An 18,930-nucleotide genomic window follows, 5' to 3' on the forward strand; every position below is an offset into this window, starting at 1 on the left:
TCTTCTTTTTTTTCAATTTTCCACAAATATCTTGATATTGTCATCATGAACTCTTTTGGCCATGATAATCATGTACTGAAAATCTGATATTGTGCCAGTCCTAACATGCACTCAGTAAATGTAATGACATATCATGTATTTTCAAAATACAAAATCACTATGCAGGTCATTGTCCTCTTGGTAAAATCATCCACATCAATTAATTTATTAATTATCAAGTGAAATCACTGAGGACTGGCACTGTTGATAAAAATGTCTTTAGAAAATAAGGAATTTAAAAATGACAACAACTTAGGTCTCTTAAAAATAAGTCTTTATTTTGTTAAACAAAGGACTGATGATAGTAGTTACTCTGCTGGACTGAAAATAGTTTAAGGGATCTTTCGATTGTTGTTTATAAATACCACCTCCACACAGTATAAATACATCTGAAATCCCTCTTTTACACATTTAAGCAGTATTTCTATTAGAGGTTTTAGCATGACACTTAAAATTCCTGTAAACCAACAACACACTCTCGCAAACGCACACACAAGTCTTTAACTGATGTACATACTAAAAGTGATTGCTTTAGAACATAAGCACAATAAGTCAGAGATTTAAAAAATTACGCACAGATATTTACATATTTTTGAGTAGAGCGTGTACCCATTACGAATATTTTTATTCCTACTCGGGTGTCTTGTTGAATAGCACTGTCTCTCAAACAGCAGAGGCTCAGATATTTCTGTGTTGCCACAATATGACTCACAGAGCATCTAAACTATCAAAATAACCATTAAAACGTGTGATATTCAGTTGGCGAGCACTGAAGGTCAGTGACTACACAGAACAGGCACATTCTCAAATTGTCAAATACCTAAAAACATCAAATTTACTTCTGTCACAGATATGAAACCCTTCAGAATCATCTCTTTTTAAATACAGGAACAATATAACTGAATCGTTTAACAAACACATGTGACCCAGTGCTATATGTGACAGCTTGGCAGGGCGAGTGGTAGACTAGCATATTCCTTTTTCAATTGATGGAAGCTTATTCATAAGTTACTCCACAGAAAATTTAAAAACACAAAATAGCACAGCTATAGGTCCAGGTGTTTCAGCATCTCAGTGTCACAGTGATGAGTCATCAAAATCTAAATTTAAAAAAAAAAAAAAAAATTTGAAGAATATAAAATGATTTCAGCTATTGGCAAGAAGTGACATTTCCCAGCAACAGACCTTCAACATTAGTGGTTCATAAATAAGAATAATGATAACTGGTCGAGCTCTTCCTTTCCCTGCGCTGGTAATGACCTCCTAACGAGAGCTACTCGTGGACAAAGTTTTCTTGGTTAATACAGACTGACAAAGGCTGGCAGGCACTCTGATACAAATGTGTCTTAGAGTTTAACACTAATGCACATGTTTGAGGTTGTTACAAATTGTCGGCGGCTGGGGTCAATGTGGGAAGCACGTCCCCTCACTCCATGTCGTCCTCATCAAAGATAGGTGGCTCAAAACTACACAGCTCCTCGTAGGTTAATCCTGCAAGAAATGAGACATTGTTCAAATACATATCAGGGTTTTTATACTGTCAGTATGGCAGACCCAGCAATTCATATTTGTTCTCCGTGGAGGACATGACACTGAGGCCTTTATCTCAAACACAATTCATGCAGTTTAAGTCCTAATGTACTGTGAGAGGCACATCCTGGGCTTTCCTGTGCAAACATGGGGGTGTGACCAAGAGAACATCTTCTGTCTTTTCAAAAAGTGGGGATTGAAGTTAACACATTTTATGGCAGTAAGGGACATATAAGATCAAATTTATAGATATATTCTGTTGTCTATAAGGATGTTCTTATGTATGAGAGTCTTAACTATATGATATAAAGATTTAAGATTTGTATGTTCATTTTAAGCCTTTCAAAATTCACGTTTTAACCTATGTCCTTTGTTGGGTAAAGGTAATCCAATCACAAGAGGACAACTCTGTCTGTCTGTTCACATCTGGCAATAGAATACATCCCCACGTGCGTCACAAGTGACGACTAGTGATCAGATCTTACTCTCCCACTTTACATGCAAATAAATATGTCCAAATGTGGCATTGTTTTTAAGCAGTGGGAGGTTTGTTGTGCATTATCCACACTCTTTACTAGGCTTTTAAAAAATGGGAAAAATCGACACATTTCATTGTAGACCTGCGTGCAGCCCACTGATTTGCTCAGCCCCCCCTCGCTCTGCTCTCTCTGTTTATCATGACACACCTTGGCTGCAGCCCCTCTGCCTCCCCACCCCTACGAGATTACTGCTGCGGAAGTGTGGGGTCCACTACGCCAGGGACAGTTGGTGAGAGTCCACCCGCACACACATACAGTGCACATCATTACACGGCTAACGTTATGTTACGGTTATTATCTGGTTTAACAACAGAGTCAAATGAGAGTTTGTTGTGACCGTTGAATAGCTGCTGCTGTGTTAGCTTGTGCTAACCAGGCAGATGTTGACCTGACTATTTGCAGGGAGGAGAGTGGCTCAGAGGACTGTATTTCAGCACTGCATCTGATCTGTGTAGAGGCAGCAAAAAATGGTTTGCTTATCCGATGGGGTGTCAGATAAGCAATGCAGTCAGCTGATTAGGTGGTGGCCCAGGAAACATTAGTCTCTGCTAAAAGAATGTGGCCATATGTGGCCCAGACCTCCTCCGAATGTGCTCTGACCAATCGGATCTCAACACACTGAGGATGCATTTGGTGCATTCAAACCTGTGTTTAAAGCTGTAATGTGAATGTACTGTACTGTAATCTACTTTTTGTGAAAAAGACTGACACAATGCCCACTACGAGGGACATGTCAGGAAACATAAATAACATTTTTGAGAAACAAACCTCTATATTATGTTTCTTGCAAACCAATCACTTAAATTATGTGATTTTTTTTTTTTTTACAGACTTTCTGTGTAGAATAATGACATACGTTTCCACTCTTCAATCTCCAGCTCGCGGCTCTCAAAGCTCTGGTCATAGGGCTCGGCCTCTGGCTCGTCGTCTGGGTCGTGATACTGGCCGAAGTATGGGTGAGCCAAAGCCTCGGCCGCTGTTATCCGCTTGTCTGTGTCCAGAACCAGCATTTTCTCCAGGAGGTCCACAGCTTTAAAAACATGTAAACACAGCTAAATATCAACTTGTCTTTGATTTGAGAGTTTTGACCCAAGTTTAGTTTAAACCAATAAAAACAAAAAAGAAAAGATTAATTGCAGTTAGCAGGGCTGTGTCACCACAACACGATAAAGCAGATGTCTGGTCTTACCGAGTGGGTTGGCACCAATGAACACATCAGCAAAGTTCCTCTTGGGAGTCTGTGCCAAGGAGCTGATGTAGTTCCTGGCCTGTGAAAATACACACAGTAAATCAAATGTCAGCTCCCACCAGCAGCAACGTGTCGCCCACATTCAGTACCGCCTGTTTCATAATGCTCACATATTTCCATGCTACCGATTCTGTTCAATACAGCCACCTGCATCAAATTATTACAGCTCACTTATCACTATGTACAGATCTGACTACACTGTATCACATAACCCTGAATATATAGAAATACTACTAAGAGTATATATGGTGGTGTCTGCAGTACACTTGAGGCTCACTTTTTTTTTTTTTTACAGATCTTCAATGAAAAATAATTATTTTCACCCTTATTTTCATGCCCCCACGCACCACAGGTTGTCGTGTTTCCTCGTGCATGATGACGCAGATCAGTGCAGTTTACAGTAAACAAGGTCCTCCTTTTACAATGAATAGTTATTTTTACTGTCTGCACTAAAATACAGTGACATAAACTAAAGAGGTCCACTTTTTTTGGAGAAGTTTCAGGTAAGTTTTTAGCGCCATGGGGTTTCTGACTGCTGAAGTGAGACGCAGGCAGTCATAAACACATACGCAGCAGCTGTTGATAGCTTTGCTATGTAGCTTGCGGCAAACGTGTGATTGACAGCCCTGACATGTTGCCTCACAACAGCAAGACAGAGAGGAAAAACATTGTGATGTGGCCCTCTCTGTCACTGTGTCCAGTTCAACGGTTTAAGTGATGCAAATACTATTTCAATATACAGTTTTCATCATGTTTTTTACTCTATTTTAGTATTTTTTAAATAATAAAACTAAATAAATGCAGTTCTTTTTCTTATAAATTAAAAACTGAAAACAGCAAGCCCCAAATATCCTGTAAAAGAGAAAATACCCTGTGAAAATACCAGTGAAAAAAGACAGATTTATTTATCTTACTCATTATGATTTTCCTGATAATAATTCTCACGGTATAAAAGAAAATTTTAGATTGCAGGCTGGCAGGTATTTTATCATTTGGAAAATTACACAAAAACATGTTAATAGAATCAAGAAATCAAGTGTGCAGAACCACAAACAGAAAGAAAACCACAGAATAAAGCATCTTCCACACAGAAAGTGCTGTTAGTAACTGCTGTATTACCAACAGAAAGCCTCGCTACAGCACATACTGTGCATGTTTAACTCTGAGGAGGTATTTTAATACCACCCGAGTGAAATGACAAGCACGCAAATGCCTTTACCACACACGTTCAGAGCCACTTCTGGCAGTCATTGTTACAATCTCATTCAGCGAGCGTGTCAGAGTACATACAATTACTAGGATTAAACTTGATAATTAAAATCTTACATCGCAGAAAGTAGCTTCTACAGGCCATGCTGTTCCTCACACCTCACTTGACCAAAGTAGTTTGAGTCAACTGAGTGATGCACTTATTAGTGTGGCCGTTAACACCTTCGTAGCCTTATCACTTAAAGGAATAGTTTGAATATTATTTTGAAGTGGGGTTGTATGAGGTACTTATCCACACTCTGTGTACTACCTACAGTAGAAGGCAGTCAGCACAAAATAAATATAAGTTTAGATGTACTCTATATTTAGCAGATTTTCGCCACTTCACCTTATTGTCAGTGAGCTCTTTCTGACAAGGAGATAAAACCATTACATTGCTTCCTTTAAAGCCACCATCTTTGACAAAAACACTAATTTTACAGACATGCTGGTCTACCGCTGCCTAAATCGCTAAGTTAGTTTGAGTCATTGTTTGACTTTGGGGATTTAAAGGGTTAGTTTGGATTCACTGAACTCCCTCAATAACACAACCTAACTGATTGTGGCAGCGGTAGATCAGCAGCTCCGTTGCTATGCTAGCGAAAATTACTGCTTTTTGTCAACAGGGTTTGGTGGCTTTAAAGAGAGCCTAGACGAGTTGAAGATTCAGCTCCCTGTCAGAGAGGGCTGTCTGACGGCAAGGGGAAGTGATGAAAATATCCTAGAGTACACTTAAACTGATGTTTTGCTGCTGCCCCCTGTCCACAGCAGTGTGCCAACAGCCATCTACTGCAGGTATTTACACTGACTATGGATAACACAGTGTCCCATTTACCTCGTGAGGTCAGAGCTGGGAATGACAACACACCCTAGTTGACAGCATTCCGGTACAACAAGTCAGAAAACCAAGTTGTTGACAATACCAGTTCCAGACAGGCGTGCCACTGTTAACAATATGAGTTGATGACAATACATTACACTGTATTTTGGGCATACAAACACTGTAGCAACATGTCCACAGATAGAAGTTGGACAGGGCTGTGTGTATGACAGATTTAATGAGACAAAAGTAACACAAAAGTGCAAATAAGCAATATATTAAGTTTCAAATACTGTTAGAATCTAACTCCCGGGTGCGTTCAAGGTGAAATTTCTGACTAGGAGCTCAACTTAAGTACCTCATACAACCCCACTTAACAGGTAAGACAATTAAAGTTTAAGAAAGATTAACACAGTTCAATCTTGGCATCAAATGCTGCTATTGTTATTTTATATATGTTAGTATGGTCCCATCTTGGGTTAGCAGTGTCAGGATAAATATAGAACACTAAGCCAAGAGCTGCGTTGCTTTAAAAGCAAAGCAAAGGTTACATCAGGTCTGAGTGTCCTCCCACCGCGGCCTACTGTCTGGTCTAAAGAAAGTAACTGTGGATCCTGCTCACCTCATGGCTGGGCATCCTGTTTATTAGAGATGCTGGGGGCGTTCCTGTTAGACGCATTATCTGCTGAAGCTGGTTTATATCTATGAAGCTTGTGTCAAGGGGAGTATAGCGACAGAGCACAGTTGGTTAAGAAGCTGCTTCTCAATCTAACACTGCGGCTAAAAAGACTACATGATCTACAATGTTATACTGAAAAGCAAGCTTCAAGCTCTGAAGCAAAATGTGACAAAAAACAGTTAAGACTGAGAAGAATTACAGTCAATCAGTGAAAGCCAGAGCCCAATCACCTGGGTCATTATCACACACACACACATCATGACAAATGTAAATTATTTCACCCAGTTAAAGAGGCAGGAAGCAAGTCTGAAACCAACAACGCTGAAAGCTGGAAAACATGCTGTCAGTTTGGTAGCAGATACACCGAGGTTATTAACAGAGTGGCAAGATTAGAGGAGAAAACTGGTTAGAGAGAAACCTTGCACATCGTATGAACTCACAGACTCTGAAGATATTTTCATCAAGAGCTCAGGCCCTGGTGTCCCGACGAGCATCATGATTAGCTTCAACTGATCAATGTCTACCGGCACACGGTAAAGGAAGACCAGAGGCTGGACAAGGGACAACTTGTAATCTGTCTTCATCCTCCTTGTGAAACGTATGTCACTTAAAAACCATCAGTGATGCTAAATTTCACTGCATTTACTTTATATTTCACACATGAGATGCAAGAAAAGAAAAAGCCTACACACACACGTCTTCACAGAGCAAAGAAAGTATGTGAAACAAGTGGACAGCTTACAACACAGTAAAGGTTGACGCAGTGGACAGCCCTGTGGTACACTTAACGTACAAGCTCAGCCGTAAGTCTGAAAACGCTGGCAGAGGGAGAGAAAGATAAACAAAATATTGAGAACAGACAGTGCAGATTGATAGGCCCATACAAAGACTGGCAGTGGTGGCAGAAAGTGGACCCAAGCCAACGGTGCATACTGACGGTGTAGGGAGAGCTGAAGCACGTCAGTGGAAACATTACAGTGAAGGGTATGTGTCAAGCCAGAGGGAAGCGTGGAAACAGGTACTATCTGTGTTACATTTTTAATATTTAAATACACCTCAGGCAGCGTTGTGTTGGAAGAGAAAGCAGAAAAGCAGGTTTTGGTGAGAGGGCACAGAAAAGAGGCATTGCAGCTCAGTTTCTGCTACTGTGCGAGGAAAAAAAACATCCTAAATCAGCACTTCAGCAACAACATCAATGTGAGTTTAACCCCTTTGATTTGTTATGCAAATGATGTCTCTCCAGCTATGGGAGCTCTGAACACACTGTACTCTCAAATGAAAAAGGATACGGTCAGTTCCAGGAAAAAGAGTTTTTCCAGTAAGGAGTTCTGCCATTATACAGCCCACTGACCAAATATCCACTGAAACACAGAGAAGCACAAACATTAATATTCACTTATTAAACAGCTCATTTATCATGATAGATAGGTGCAGAGAGTCACTGAGGATGATCTTTTAAATGTAATTTACAATGTTAGATTCAACTGGGACATTTTTCATGGTTATCCCTGGACTGACGAGTTGAAATCATTAATTTAATTGAACAATTTGTCATTGATTTTACAGAACAGGTTAGTGCGTGTGATATTCAGGAGATCAGGGGCAAAATGTTAATCAAATATAAAGCAAAATAGTCTGTGTTTGATATACTATATAAACTTATTTTCACATAAAGAATAGCTACAGTCAGTGTAGAACTTTATGTGAAGTATCATTTATAAGACAAAGCACAGTTACACTCAGGAACACTACCATTAGTTCTAGAGACCAGCAGGTTTAATGTCACACTAGAGGAGCATAGACTTTTGTGTGTGAGCCAGGTGAAACTGAGAATGAGGTTCATGTTTTGCTTTAAAAGGACATAAGAAATGTGCGTTTTTGTAAAAATGACCTGATTTCTTTTGGCTAGATGACCACGAAAAACTTAAGTCATGCTTCAGAATGGGAGCTTTTGTGTTGCAGACTTTATTTGTAAAGCTTGGGAGAGAAGGCAGTATACTTAGTGTAAGACCAAGCTGTAAAATAACCTGTAATTTTGTAATGTAATGAAATGTTTGACCACTGAAACTGTGTCTTGTAAACCTATGAGGGTTGGTCACTTCATATGCATGTCACAAAAATAGGGACATATCAATCAATCAAAAAGCTACCTGTCATGTTGTAATGCATCCAGTTCAACATGATCTCTGGTGCGCGGTACCAGCGGGTGGCCACGTAGCCAGTCATCTCATCATCAGTGTGCCGTGCCAAACCAAAATCCAAAATCTGGGAGTGATTGAAGTGCAAAACAAAACGCTGTTTGCAAAATATTCACATATGTGGACTCAGTACAAACTGGTATTTTTTTTTATAAGAGCAGCAGCTCACAGACCTTAAGCTCACAGTCTTCATTCACCGCCAGATTACTAGGTTTCAAATCCTGTGGAAAGGAAAGTCATGAATGTGAATTAGTGTAATTTAAGTTCAGGAGATGCCCATAAAATTGGAAGGACAGCACATCTGAAATCTTAAACTGGAGAACTATTCCTATTTTAATGATGGAAATAAATCTGTCCCCTTTGTTGTTGACATTAAAATAGAAGCATGACATCATCAACACCATGTAAAAGTAAAGGTCCTGTTTACGACTTCTCTTTAGTGTTTGCACAAGGCACAGGCCGGACTCTGCCAAGTGGAAGCTGTCATAAACCCTGACACACAAAATCAGAGTCAAACACAAAGTCTGACATTTGTCAGACAAAAAACAAACACGGCACTTACTCTGTGAATGATGTCTGCGGAGTGGATATACTGCAGAGAGATGGAGGAGAACATGAGCATTAAATTCCATTATCAGTTTGAAGATGTATTGATTAAACACTACAGATAATGTCAGTACATTGTAGGAACCACTGATTCGTCTAACATTTTGAGAGTTAGATGAGACACTGTTACCACTCTCTGTTATCATAACTGTCTACTAAATACAGACATGAGGCAGTTCGCTTAACTTAGCATAAAGACTAGCAGCAGGGGGAAACCGCTAGCTTGGCTCTTTTCGAATGTAACCAACTTCTGGAGCTCACTTATTAACATGTAATGCCTGCACAAAAACCAAAGAGTACAAACTAAAAGTGGTGGTTTTAAGAGAGGCTGTGTGCCAGTCTACTTTGTGGCCGTGTGAAGGGACTACCCATGGTCTTATCTTCACTGTGGGGTTGCCAGGCAACCAGCAGAGACTTCAGGGCTCTAGTATTTATGCTGAGCTAGGCAGATATGAGAGTGGCATCGATCTTCTCATCCTAGGCTACATCCACACCAATATGTTTTCATTTTAAAATGCACAACTAGTGCTATATTTACACCACAATACTCCGGTGTTTCTGAACTCCGAAAACAGAGAATTTTGAAAACACTATAACCTAATTTTAGCTTGAAAACTGCAGGGTTTGGTTTTAGTCGTCAGGTGGATATGAAGCCTTTAGAAAAAGATGACAAAGACACCCACGTTCACAAACTGATTGAGCCCCAGCAGTCCCGACGTGTCAAGCAAAACATTAAAACTAGGTTTACATACCTATTGTTTCAGGTTAACTTTACTCCTTTCCCACTGACATGGTGTCCTACAGCAATGGATAATGCTTCCAGTACCACTTTAGTATGTCCCCCTGTTTTCTGCATCTTTGACCGCCTTATCGTGTTACTTTTATTTATTTATCAACTGTCTGGTCTCTCTGGTCCTACTTTTCCTCTATAATATTTTCTGTAACTGTGCAATCTACTGCAAAGTAGCAGGGCTCAACAATGGGGGTTGTTCGGGGCAAGTAAAATGCCACGTGGGGCTATTAGATCTAGCAACTCACTTGCTCGATCATCCAAGTGGTTAAAAAAAGTTAGTTGGTAGGATGTGGATGAAAGTCCAACTATATATTGCGCAGTTTGCCGCAAGTTTGAGATCAAGGTGAATAAAATGAGATCATTTTTCATGACAGTTAACTTAAGTCTTTATCATTATTTAATAACTGCCAAAAAATAGACAGTATAAGGGAAAGTAAAAAATGACTCGGCAAGGAGATTTTTGATCCAACTGTAAAGTAAAAAAGAAAATAACAAAACAAAAACACACTGACATTGAACTCAGAGTAGACAATCTGCTTCATGTTTCCACTGGCACCCCATGCCTAGTATACGTAAGGCCTTTAGGAAGTGCATCAGGCTTTAAAGCCAATTTTTATAGACACAAAACAATGGAATTATAACTTCTGAACTCGGTGTCAAGCTACTGGGGCCAAAAATACTTTTTCTCATAGACTTACATAGCTGAAGAGGTGTCCTTAAAATCAGTGCATACATTTTTGTCAGCGTCACATCAATCAATTCGGTCTGATAACATCTGAAAAGTCTAGAAGAGGCGCAAGATTATTTTATTTTATTGCTATTCAAGTTAGCTAAAGAGTGCTAAACCTTAAGCAGCTGCCTAAAATGGTGAAAGTCTCTCGTGCACTAGCTCTATGGGCCCAGTGATGCAGAGGCAGTATTTGTCATCTGGGGAATTCTATACATGGTGGTTTTTTACTTCACGCGCCACTGGGCAACTTTCATAGGAATGAACGGGATGACACCTCAAAAGCTGTATCCCGGTCTCTTTATATATCCATGTTGTACATGAATAGTCATTGTGTTTTCAGGTATAGTTGGTATGGACAGAGACCATTCTGTAACAGTGCTAAAATGCTTGTGTGTACAAAGACTGTTTTCATTTCAAAAGTCAGTAAAAACAACATATTAGTGTAGAAGTAGCTTAATTCTTGGCAAGAAGATAAGTGAGTGAGTTTTCCAAATTGTTGACCAACTTCTCTAAAACCTCACCTTTAACCCTCTGAGGATCTGGTATATGAGGAACTGCACGTGGTCATCTGTGAGTTTCTGACATTTCACTATGTTGTTGAGATCTGCCCCCATTAAGTGAGTCACCAGATACCTGCCAATCATAAAAGTTTAAACAGACACAAACATCAGAAAACATGTCAACAGTTTTTCACTCCACAAAAAGCCAGAAGGATATAAATGAATATATTTGCACTTCAAAAAAAATTTTTCCAGAGTTGTTTGCAGTGAAACTAATTTCCCATATGGCTATGTGAGCTTAAACCGGTTTAGCTGCTACTTCTTTTCACTCGCACTTCTCTCCAGAGGCACTGAAAGGCCAAGCCCTTCACAAATGGAACGTCATTTAACAGCACACCCAGATAAATGGGCTTAATGGGACTGCATCAGTGGATAATTCAAATCTAATCCCAGAGCTGTTTAAAATGCCCAAACAGCACTTGTGGAAGAAGGCGAGAGCAGGATGTTACAGCCAAAATACACAGAGCCATGTGCTGCTTCGTCAGTCTGCTGCTCAACAAATACCCTCTTCGTGAATACTCTTCTATTCTCACACAGCACACAGAGCGAGGCCTTAAAATAGCACCTGGTTATGCTTGAACTTGTGCTGAGCAGCACACGGGGACGCAGACACACTCCAAAGTTCACCCGCCTTGGAAAAAAAGGGATATAAATAGTGACCTCTGTTTTCCTCTCCTATAGAAACAGGAGCATGGCTGGAGGAGCCTTACCACAGCGCTGTGACTCAGCCTGTATTTTTAGAGCCAGGGGAGCCATAGTTACGGCACCTGCATATCTGGGATTTTTCCTAGATGTCATAATGCACTCAAAACATTTCCAATGTTCTAGCAGATGTGCATATAAGAGAGCCATATTTCTTTCTGACAACCTGTGACTCAGCATTTATTCTTTATGTAGTGTAAGAGAAGCTCCACACCACCTGTGTATTCTCTCCCTCCTCTTTTCTGTCTATTCTTCCTTTCTCTCAGGGGCCCAGTCTCACACACAATGTACAAGTGTGATCTTGTATTGCCTTCAGTCTTATATGACATGCTAATCTGCATTTCAACAGCAAACATAGCTTCCACTGCTCTAAGTGTGATGAAGAAGTATGTCTCTATGCAAAGTATTGTTCCAATTTGACATATAAATGCTGCACATTAATAAAGAACTGATTTAGAAATGCACTGCTGCACAATGATATCCTCAGAATGGATAGTTGATATTATAAGGATCAAAACTGATGCATCAGAGCCAGAAATATAGTCTTTCCTAATCCATGCATTCTTCTTTCTTGTCTAAAGCTGCTGTCTACATTACCCACAATGCAATTAAACTGCCAACAATTAAGTCAGAGATTCAACAGTGTTATGCTTGTAGCAGCTAATGTTGCCTCAAGTCACTAGCCTCGAGCAGAGGTGAAGAGCAGGCTACAGATGTCTGTTAAGATTACGTTAGTAACTTCACACATTTTCTTTTTAAAACTTGCAGTCTTCAGCCTCAAGATGCTGACTCAAGTGACATCACTTGGGACAATTTATCAGGTTTCAAGCAGCTCCTATGCTCGTGGCAGTAGTTGGTGTTAAACAGTGTTGGAGCATGCACCAGTCCCACACTGATAACATTAGTTGTGCACTGCCCCACCATTGTTTTGCTTTTTAAATAACTATCAGTGTCCACATTCTTAAAAGAAAAAACTCTAATTTGTAAAATGTGTTATCAATACTTGGTCAGACAACAGATGCTACAGCTATAAACTGTGAGTGTCTGCTCTGTGCAGCAGCAGCAGCAGAGTCACAGCACAGAGCTCCAACTCTAAAGTGTGGATGGCGTGACCACAGTGAGCTCTGCCAGAATCAAACATGTGCCAGGCAGCATCCATGGACTCGTGCTACCGGGGTAACTACAACCCGAAGGAGACCAGGAGGATGAAAGAGGAAGAAGCAGTGATCTTTGGGTGGAGAGCAAACCCTGTGGGAGAAGCGGGAGATGAAGAGGAGGAGGGAGCTGCTGCCGAGCCCAAAAGAAAAAAAAAAACGTAAGCAGGTTTATTAAAAGAAAAAATGTTGTCGTTGCTACACCAACACCAAATGTTCCTGTTTTGTTTTGTTCAAAGCAAGGGGAAGATCTCCAGATCTAAAGATCAAAGTAAGAGCTCTACAGATATCTTCCTTACTGTGAAATGTCCCATGTTATCAGTAACGCCGGTGATGTCACAAGTTTAATTTCCTCAAGATTGCATCCCTCGCAGTTCCCTTCCCAAAATAAGTTACGCCACTTTTTCACACTAGCAGTAACACTCCTCAAGACCTATAAATAGACTGATGGATAAATCGGCGGAGTTCTCCTTAAAAAAATGTTATTCATGAAGATATCAAGTCTTATAATGGACATTTGTAAAATATGAAAATGCCATGCAGACATGCTGCATGAGAGAGATGCTATTTGGAGACATGACTGAGGGGAAAAAGGTCAACTTTGGTACGGTACTCTACATCAGCCCAAGCTTTTTAACATTTTGCATTTAAATGTATCTTGGATGATCTGACAGTGAACAGCTCTCAGTGCAGGCATGACTGCACCTGAAACACAACCGGTTCTGAGGGTTCAGGGAGGCTTGAGACGGCCTAGGTAGTGCAGCATGCATAAGGGTTTTCCTGCAGTATTTTACAGCAAAGGTGGACGTTTAAGAAGTAAATTACTAGAGGACTGCCAGAAACAGCGTATAATACTTGGGATGTACACATATCTACATCATCTCTAGTGGTCAGGGAGAATGAAATACAGCCTTAAACTCTAGGGGGAAAGAGCAGAGGCACTCTTTCAGATAGCAAATGCCATACAGTGTATTAGAGTGTGGAGACCCTGCATTGCAAGTATAACCCTGACAGCATTCTCAGACTGTCTTCATGTGACACAAATGTGAATATATTTGATTTGCATATAGCAAACTACTCTGAAAAGGCTTATAAAAAGTCCTTAGTCACAAAATAGCTTCTGCATATCCTCATCTGTAGTTATATAACTAAGCTCAAGCATGCAACATTTTCTGTTTCCCAGTGATTGCAGTTTCCCCTGGTTAAAAATCAAGGAGCACTGTCTCCAAGTTCCTGTCCTCTGGTAGTGGGAGTTGATATTCTCCCAGTATTTCAGTGGGGTTCCTCCCACACAAATGACATGCATGTTAGGTATTAGAAATAATCCTGCCAATGCAGTTGACCAAGGCCTCAGACATGAGGTGGGTCCCCTGATGCTGCACTGCCCTCTCCCACACAGCTCCCAAATAGTCAGGATGAGTCAAATCTGGAGGAATAATTTTCCATTAGGGCATGTTAGAAGTATGAAATTAAAAATGAACGGGGCAGTGAAATCTGACTCCAAGCGTGTAGTTGAGACACATTCTTATGTCGGCTGTCGACTGAAATCCGTCACAATTAGATCTTGATACAAGTCAGTCAGTGTGTAGAGAAGAGAAAAGAGGCATTCCACAAAGGACGGGGGAGGCAGCAAACACGTCTGAGGATTGACTCACAGTCTAGATGTCCACTTCCCTGTTCTAACAACTTCTAACATCAACAAACAATAACTACCTGTTTTCCAGCAAAGCAGATCTGTTTCACAAAGCCAGAAAGCAGGAAACAAAGAAAAGGAAGCTGGTGGTGAAATGACTCTTGTGGCAGCCAGCAAATGAATAACTAACATAGTTAACAGCCGAAGAAATGTTCCAGTGTATTTAGTCAGCTGGCCTGTGTCCAGGTGTTTCCCAGCTGCAGCTAGCATTGTCTGCTGCAAAACTAAAGGCTGCAGTCTGTTGAACACTGATCATGCACAGTGTCGCTGAGGTAAACACATTCAACTTACACATCAGTGAATTCCTTCAGACTCGTTGCAGGGCTGAAGACATCTAGGAGGCCAATCACCTGCAAAAATATGAAAACCAGTGTAGAGTTAACAACACACAATAATGGGCAGTTGTTGTCCTTAATATAAGCATGTATGCAACATAATAAGCAAACACAGTGTGAGGTATTGCATAAGGAAACAACTTATATGACTGTTCACCATTAGACAGAAGAAAAAGGAACAGAAACAAGTCGACTTACATTTTCATGTTTCATGTGCTTCAGCAGCCGCAGCTCTCTGTACGTTCTCTTGGCGTGGATGATGGACTGAAATGGCCGAGAGAGCTTCTTCACAGCTACCTTGGAAAATGATGTCATGTCATGTGCCGAACTGTTAAAAAAAAAAGAGGTGTAAGTGTAAGCTTTAATGTCATCAGTAATTGCACACTTGTTTCTGTAGCCCCACTTACATACAACATTTTTTGTCAGCATGAACTGATTTAAAGAATAAAACCTATGTGTGATTAAAACCAACACTCTGAACTGGAAATTAACTTGACATGAAAAGTAGGCTTGTCATTTTTAGGCAGATGAGAAAAAATGGGCTGAGTTTGCACTCAAAACCAAATGAGGTGCAGTAAGAGCTGCTGAAGGCTGCGGGAAAAGGGCGACATCAGCAGAAAATGTCATCTCTCAGCAGATTGGGAGCAGCCCTGCCTGCAATCTGTCCTGCACTCTGAAGGCTCACTGTCTCTAAGCCAAACCCAACACTTCCTCCGGCTCAGCTCACCTAACCATAGTCACAGCCAGTGGACAGCCACTGGTAACTACTGCTGAGACTCAAAAACCAGTGTGAACAGGGATGCACCAACAGCACAAATGCACATCAACCTATACCTACATGTTTTTCTCATAATACAAATGTAGGTGCATGTGTCAAGCTATTAAAGCATATGTATGTTTCTGAAAAAAACTGTATCTATAGCAAGAGCAAATCCACTACAACCAAATTAGGCTCAATATGGATAATAATTTAAGAAAAAGAATAACAAATATGCATTTCAGAGAGAGAAACTGCTCGACCTCATGGAAATAAGCTCTCAAAGCAGATTAAGGGGCTTCCCAAGGCATCTGGTCAAAATGTGTCAGCAATTATATTTTAATGAAAAATGAAGCTGCACAGACACTGACTGCTTTGACAACTTTTTTGACCCTGATAACTAAATATAAGGCTGGGTGATATATCAATATTTTATCTGTTTTGTGATATGACTCGATATCGTCTTAGATTTTGGATATTGTATGGTAAGTGTTGTCTATTCCTGGTTTTAAAGGCTGCATTACAGTTAAGTGAGGTCATTTTCTGACCGTAAATTACGTACGTTCCAGAGTGTTCTAGTTGTTCTGGTATTTGCCTTTAACAACTTATTCATCATATCCACATTACTGATGATTGATGATGATCTCAGTATGTAAACATTGTGTGAAGGCAACAAGAGTCAACTCTTCAATATTGGTGCAATATTAATACTGATGTATACTGTGTGTGTGTGTGTGTGTGTGTGTGTGTGTGTGTGTATGCCTGTGTGTGAAAAAGACTGGTGAGCACTTTGGACAAAGTCATTGTATGAATGCAGTCCATAATGCTTATCGAGATAACCTGATATCATTATCAGTGTTTTCTATAAACTGTAAAATGTTCAGTTATGTGCCATCTCAACAGTGAAGCCACACAGTTTCAGTGTAAATAAACTTCACAGTGCACTTAGTCCATCATGTAAACACTGACAACATAAGCCAGTGAACTGTTTGGAAAAAACAACAATGCCAGTCAATGCACTGGTGAGCTGACAGTAATCTGACCAGCAACAGATTATCCTATTGCCCAGCAACAGCACAGCTGTCCGCTTCCATTTGCAAAACAAACATCTGCCCACTAAATCAAGTGTACCACAACAATGTTGTGTCCTAGATAGTATCAGCACAACCTATTTAATCACCAGGCCAATGCAAAGGGTCTATGCCATGAAAGCTTATACTTTGCCCAGATGCAGCATTAAGGAAATCCACCTCAGCAGCAGCTCGGCTAAAACAATCTCAGGCAAGATTTCATGTGCACTGTAAATGCAAATGATTATGTGCTGCAAATGTATCTGTCATAACTGAAAACATTAATTGCAGAACCCCCTAAAAGAGACATTTTCATTAAAGTTGTAAAATAGGACACTGAAATGACCTGTCATTAATTGCATTATCAACCAATCAGTCTTTTTATAATTAACATAATTATAATTTAATCTATGCAATAATAGAAAACTAGCCAAAAAGTAACGATATTTAATTTCCAGTTGTATAAACAGAAAAACAACAAATCCTCAAGTTAAAGTAATTTTCCCAGCTTGATGACGATTAATCAATGCTCCAAATTGTTTATGCATTTTTGTCAATCGACTCATGAATCAACCATCAAAACAAAGTTTATCTAACTATTGTGCATGAGTGAAAATACCTTTGAAATCATTAATCTTTTGGCCACCTTATCAACACTACTAACACTATTTACACTTAGATAATATCAGTTTATATTACATATGTATATGAAAGCAACAATAACAGGAATATAGTCACATGATCAAAAACATTTGCTCTCGAGATCTTTCCAAAACACATTAGCAACACCCAACAGTATCTGTTAACCTCATCTCTGCTTACTCAGATTACATCACCTGTTGGTGGGATCTTGCACTAATTATGTAAATTAAGTCTATCTTTCCAAATAAAAGTAAAAGTACCCTCTGAAAACAGGACCTGCAGCTGCAGTGCGTGATTACAAATACTGATCGATTAGTCATTTCTGGATCGTAACACTGCTCAGATAAAGACGCACGTACTTTTTTCCCCAACAGTTGAACATTATAGTTAGTGAGCAGCTTCCTGCAGTGCGGCTTGTGTGAGTAAATATGCACCTAGACATATTTAATACAAGTTTTACAGGTGGATAACACGACATAAATAACAAGTCAACAGGGTTTCTTGTTCGAAAGCACATCGTGGCTCCACCTTGCTAGCCAACACTCGGGACCAGCTAACCTAACTTTAGCATCTGCAGCGCAGGCCTCGTCTAAATGAATGGAGGTTAAGTTAGGTGACTAGGCTACACTAACGTTCACAAACTAACATATAAAGTGACTTACCAGACGGAGCCGTAGGCGCCAGAGCCAACCGGGGACAGGTTTTGGTACCGCTCTGGGACTTCCCATATCGTCTTGTTGACCTCCTGTCGATAAAACTTGGGTCTCTCTTTCTGCGACATTCCTGCAGAACCAACTGCCGACCACCGACCTGACTTTCTGCTCCGAGGTGGGTACTCCGAGCCGTGCAGAGTTTAACTTCCTCCAAGTTACGATAAGAGGCGAAATTAAACGTTTATCGTCGATAGAGAGCTTTAAATAATCGAAAGTCACGGTGCTGCCTTCTTGCGAAATGTTGCAGAATCACCGTCTGCTAAATGCACGTTTTTAAATCTTCACGCTATTTGTTCCTTCAGACAGCTCCCGAGATTTCACCCCGCTTGCAACACGTCGCGAACTCTCGCGAGAGAACACAACTTGGGACAGCCGAGCGCGGCCGAGCTGAGCCCGAGGACAGAGACGGAAACTAAAACCAGTGCTGCTTTCAGGTGTTACCGGGAAAAAATGAAACACCCTAATCGAAACAATAATCGAAATCATGGAGTTATAAAACGACAGTTTGTGGTGGAAAGATTATTAAGATTCTTAACTTAAAAAGTGGCAGAAAACATGTAAAAAAAAAATCCAATTTATTCAAACTTACTTATCTGCAAAAGTATTATCAACTAAATGTACTAGAAGTATCAAAAGTGAAAAATATTCATAATGCAGCAGAATGGCTCATCAGTTACATTATTTTATAGTATATTTTTGGATTATTGATGCATTAATGTGTAAACAGCACTACTACACTTTACAACACTTTACTTTTAACAATTTTATACACTTTTTGGTATTTAATCTAAAACAATACATATTTTATAAGATTATATTGCTGATGCTGGTGCTTGTTGCTTTACATGGCTTGAGAATTTCTGTTTTTTGGAG

General features: G+C 40.0%; 1 protein-coding gene across 2 annotated transcripts; it reads right to left on the reverse strand.

Annotated features, from left to right (window-relative positions):
* Nucleotides 1-296: 296 nt before the first annotated feature.
* On the reverse strand, nt 297-18,405 carry mapk14a (mitogen-activated protein kinase 14a). Of its 2 annotated transcripts, none has more exons than XM_050063915.1 (12): nt 18,007-18,405; nt 15,074-15,203; nt 14,832-14,890; nt 10,953-11,064; nt 8,865-8,894; nt 8,476-8,523; nt 8,255-8,369; nt 7,394-7,465; nt 6,048-6,127; nt 3,298-3,376; nt 2,965-3,138; nt 297-1,530 (listed from the first exon to the last, which is right to left on the reverse strand). In XM_050063915.1, exons 1-12 carry the CDS (start codon nt 18,123-18,125, stop codon nt 1,466-1,468), a joined length of 1,083 nt encoding a protein of 360 aa, XP_049919872.1. In that variant the 5' UTR covers nt 18,126-18,405; the 3' UTR covers nt 297-1,465. The 2 variants fall into 2 exon arrangements, with proteins under 2 accessions (XP_049919872.1, XP_049919873.1); XM_050063916.1 differs by lacking the exon at nt 6,048-6,127 and adding an exon at nt 6,545-6,624.
* Nucleotides 18,406-18,930: the final 525 nt, after the last annotated feature.

The sequence above is a fragment of the Epinephelus moara genome, chromosome 16, assembly GCF_006386435.1.
Source record: "Epinephelus moara isolate mb chromosome 16, YSFRI_EMoa_1.0, whole genome shotgun sequence".
In the NCBI taxonomy this organism is placed as follows: Eukaryota; Metazoa; Chordata; class Actinopteri; order Perciformes; family Serranidae; genus Epinephelus; species Epinephelus moara.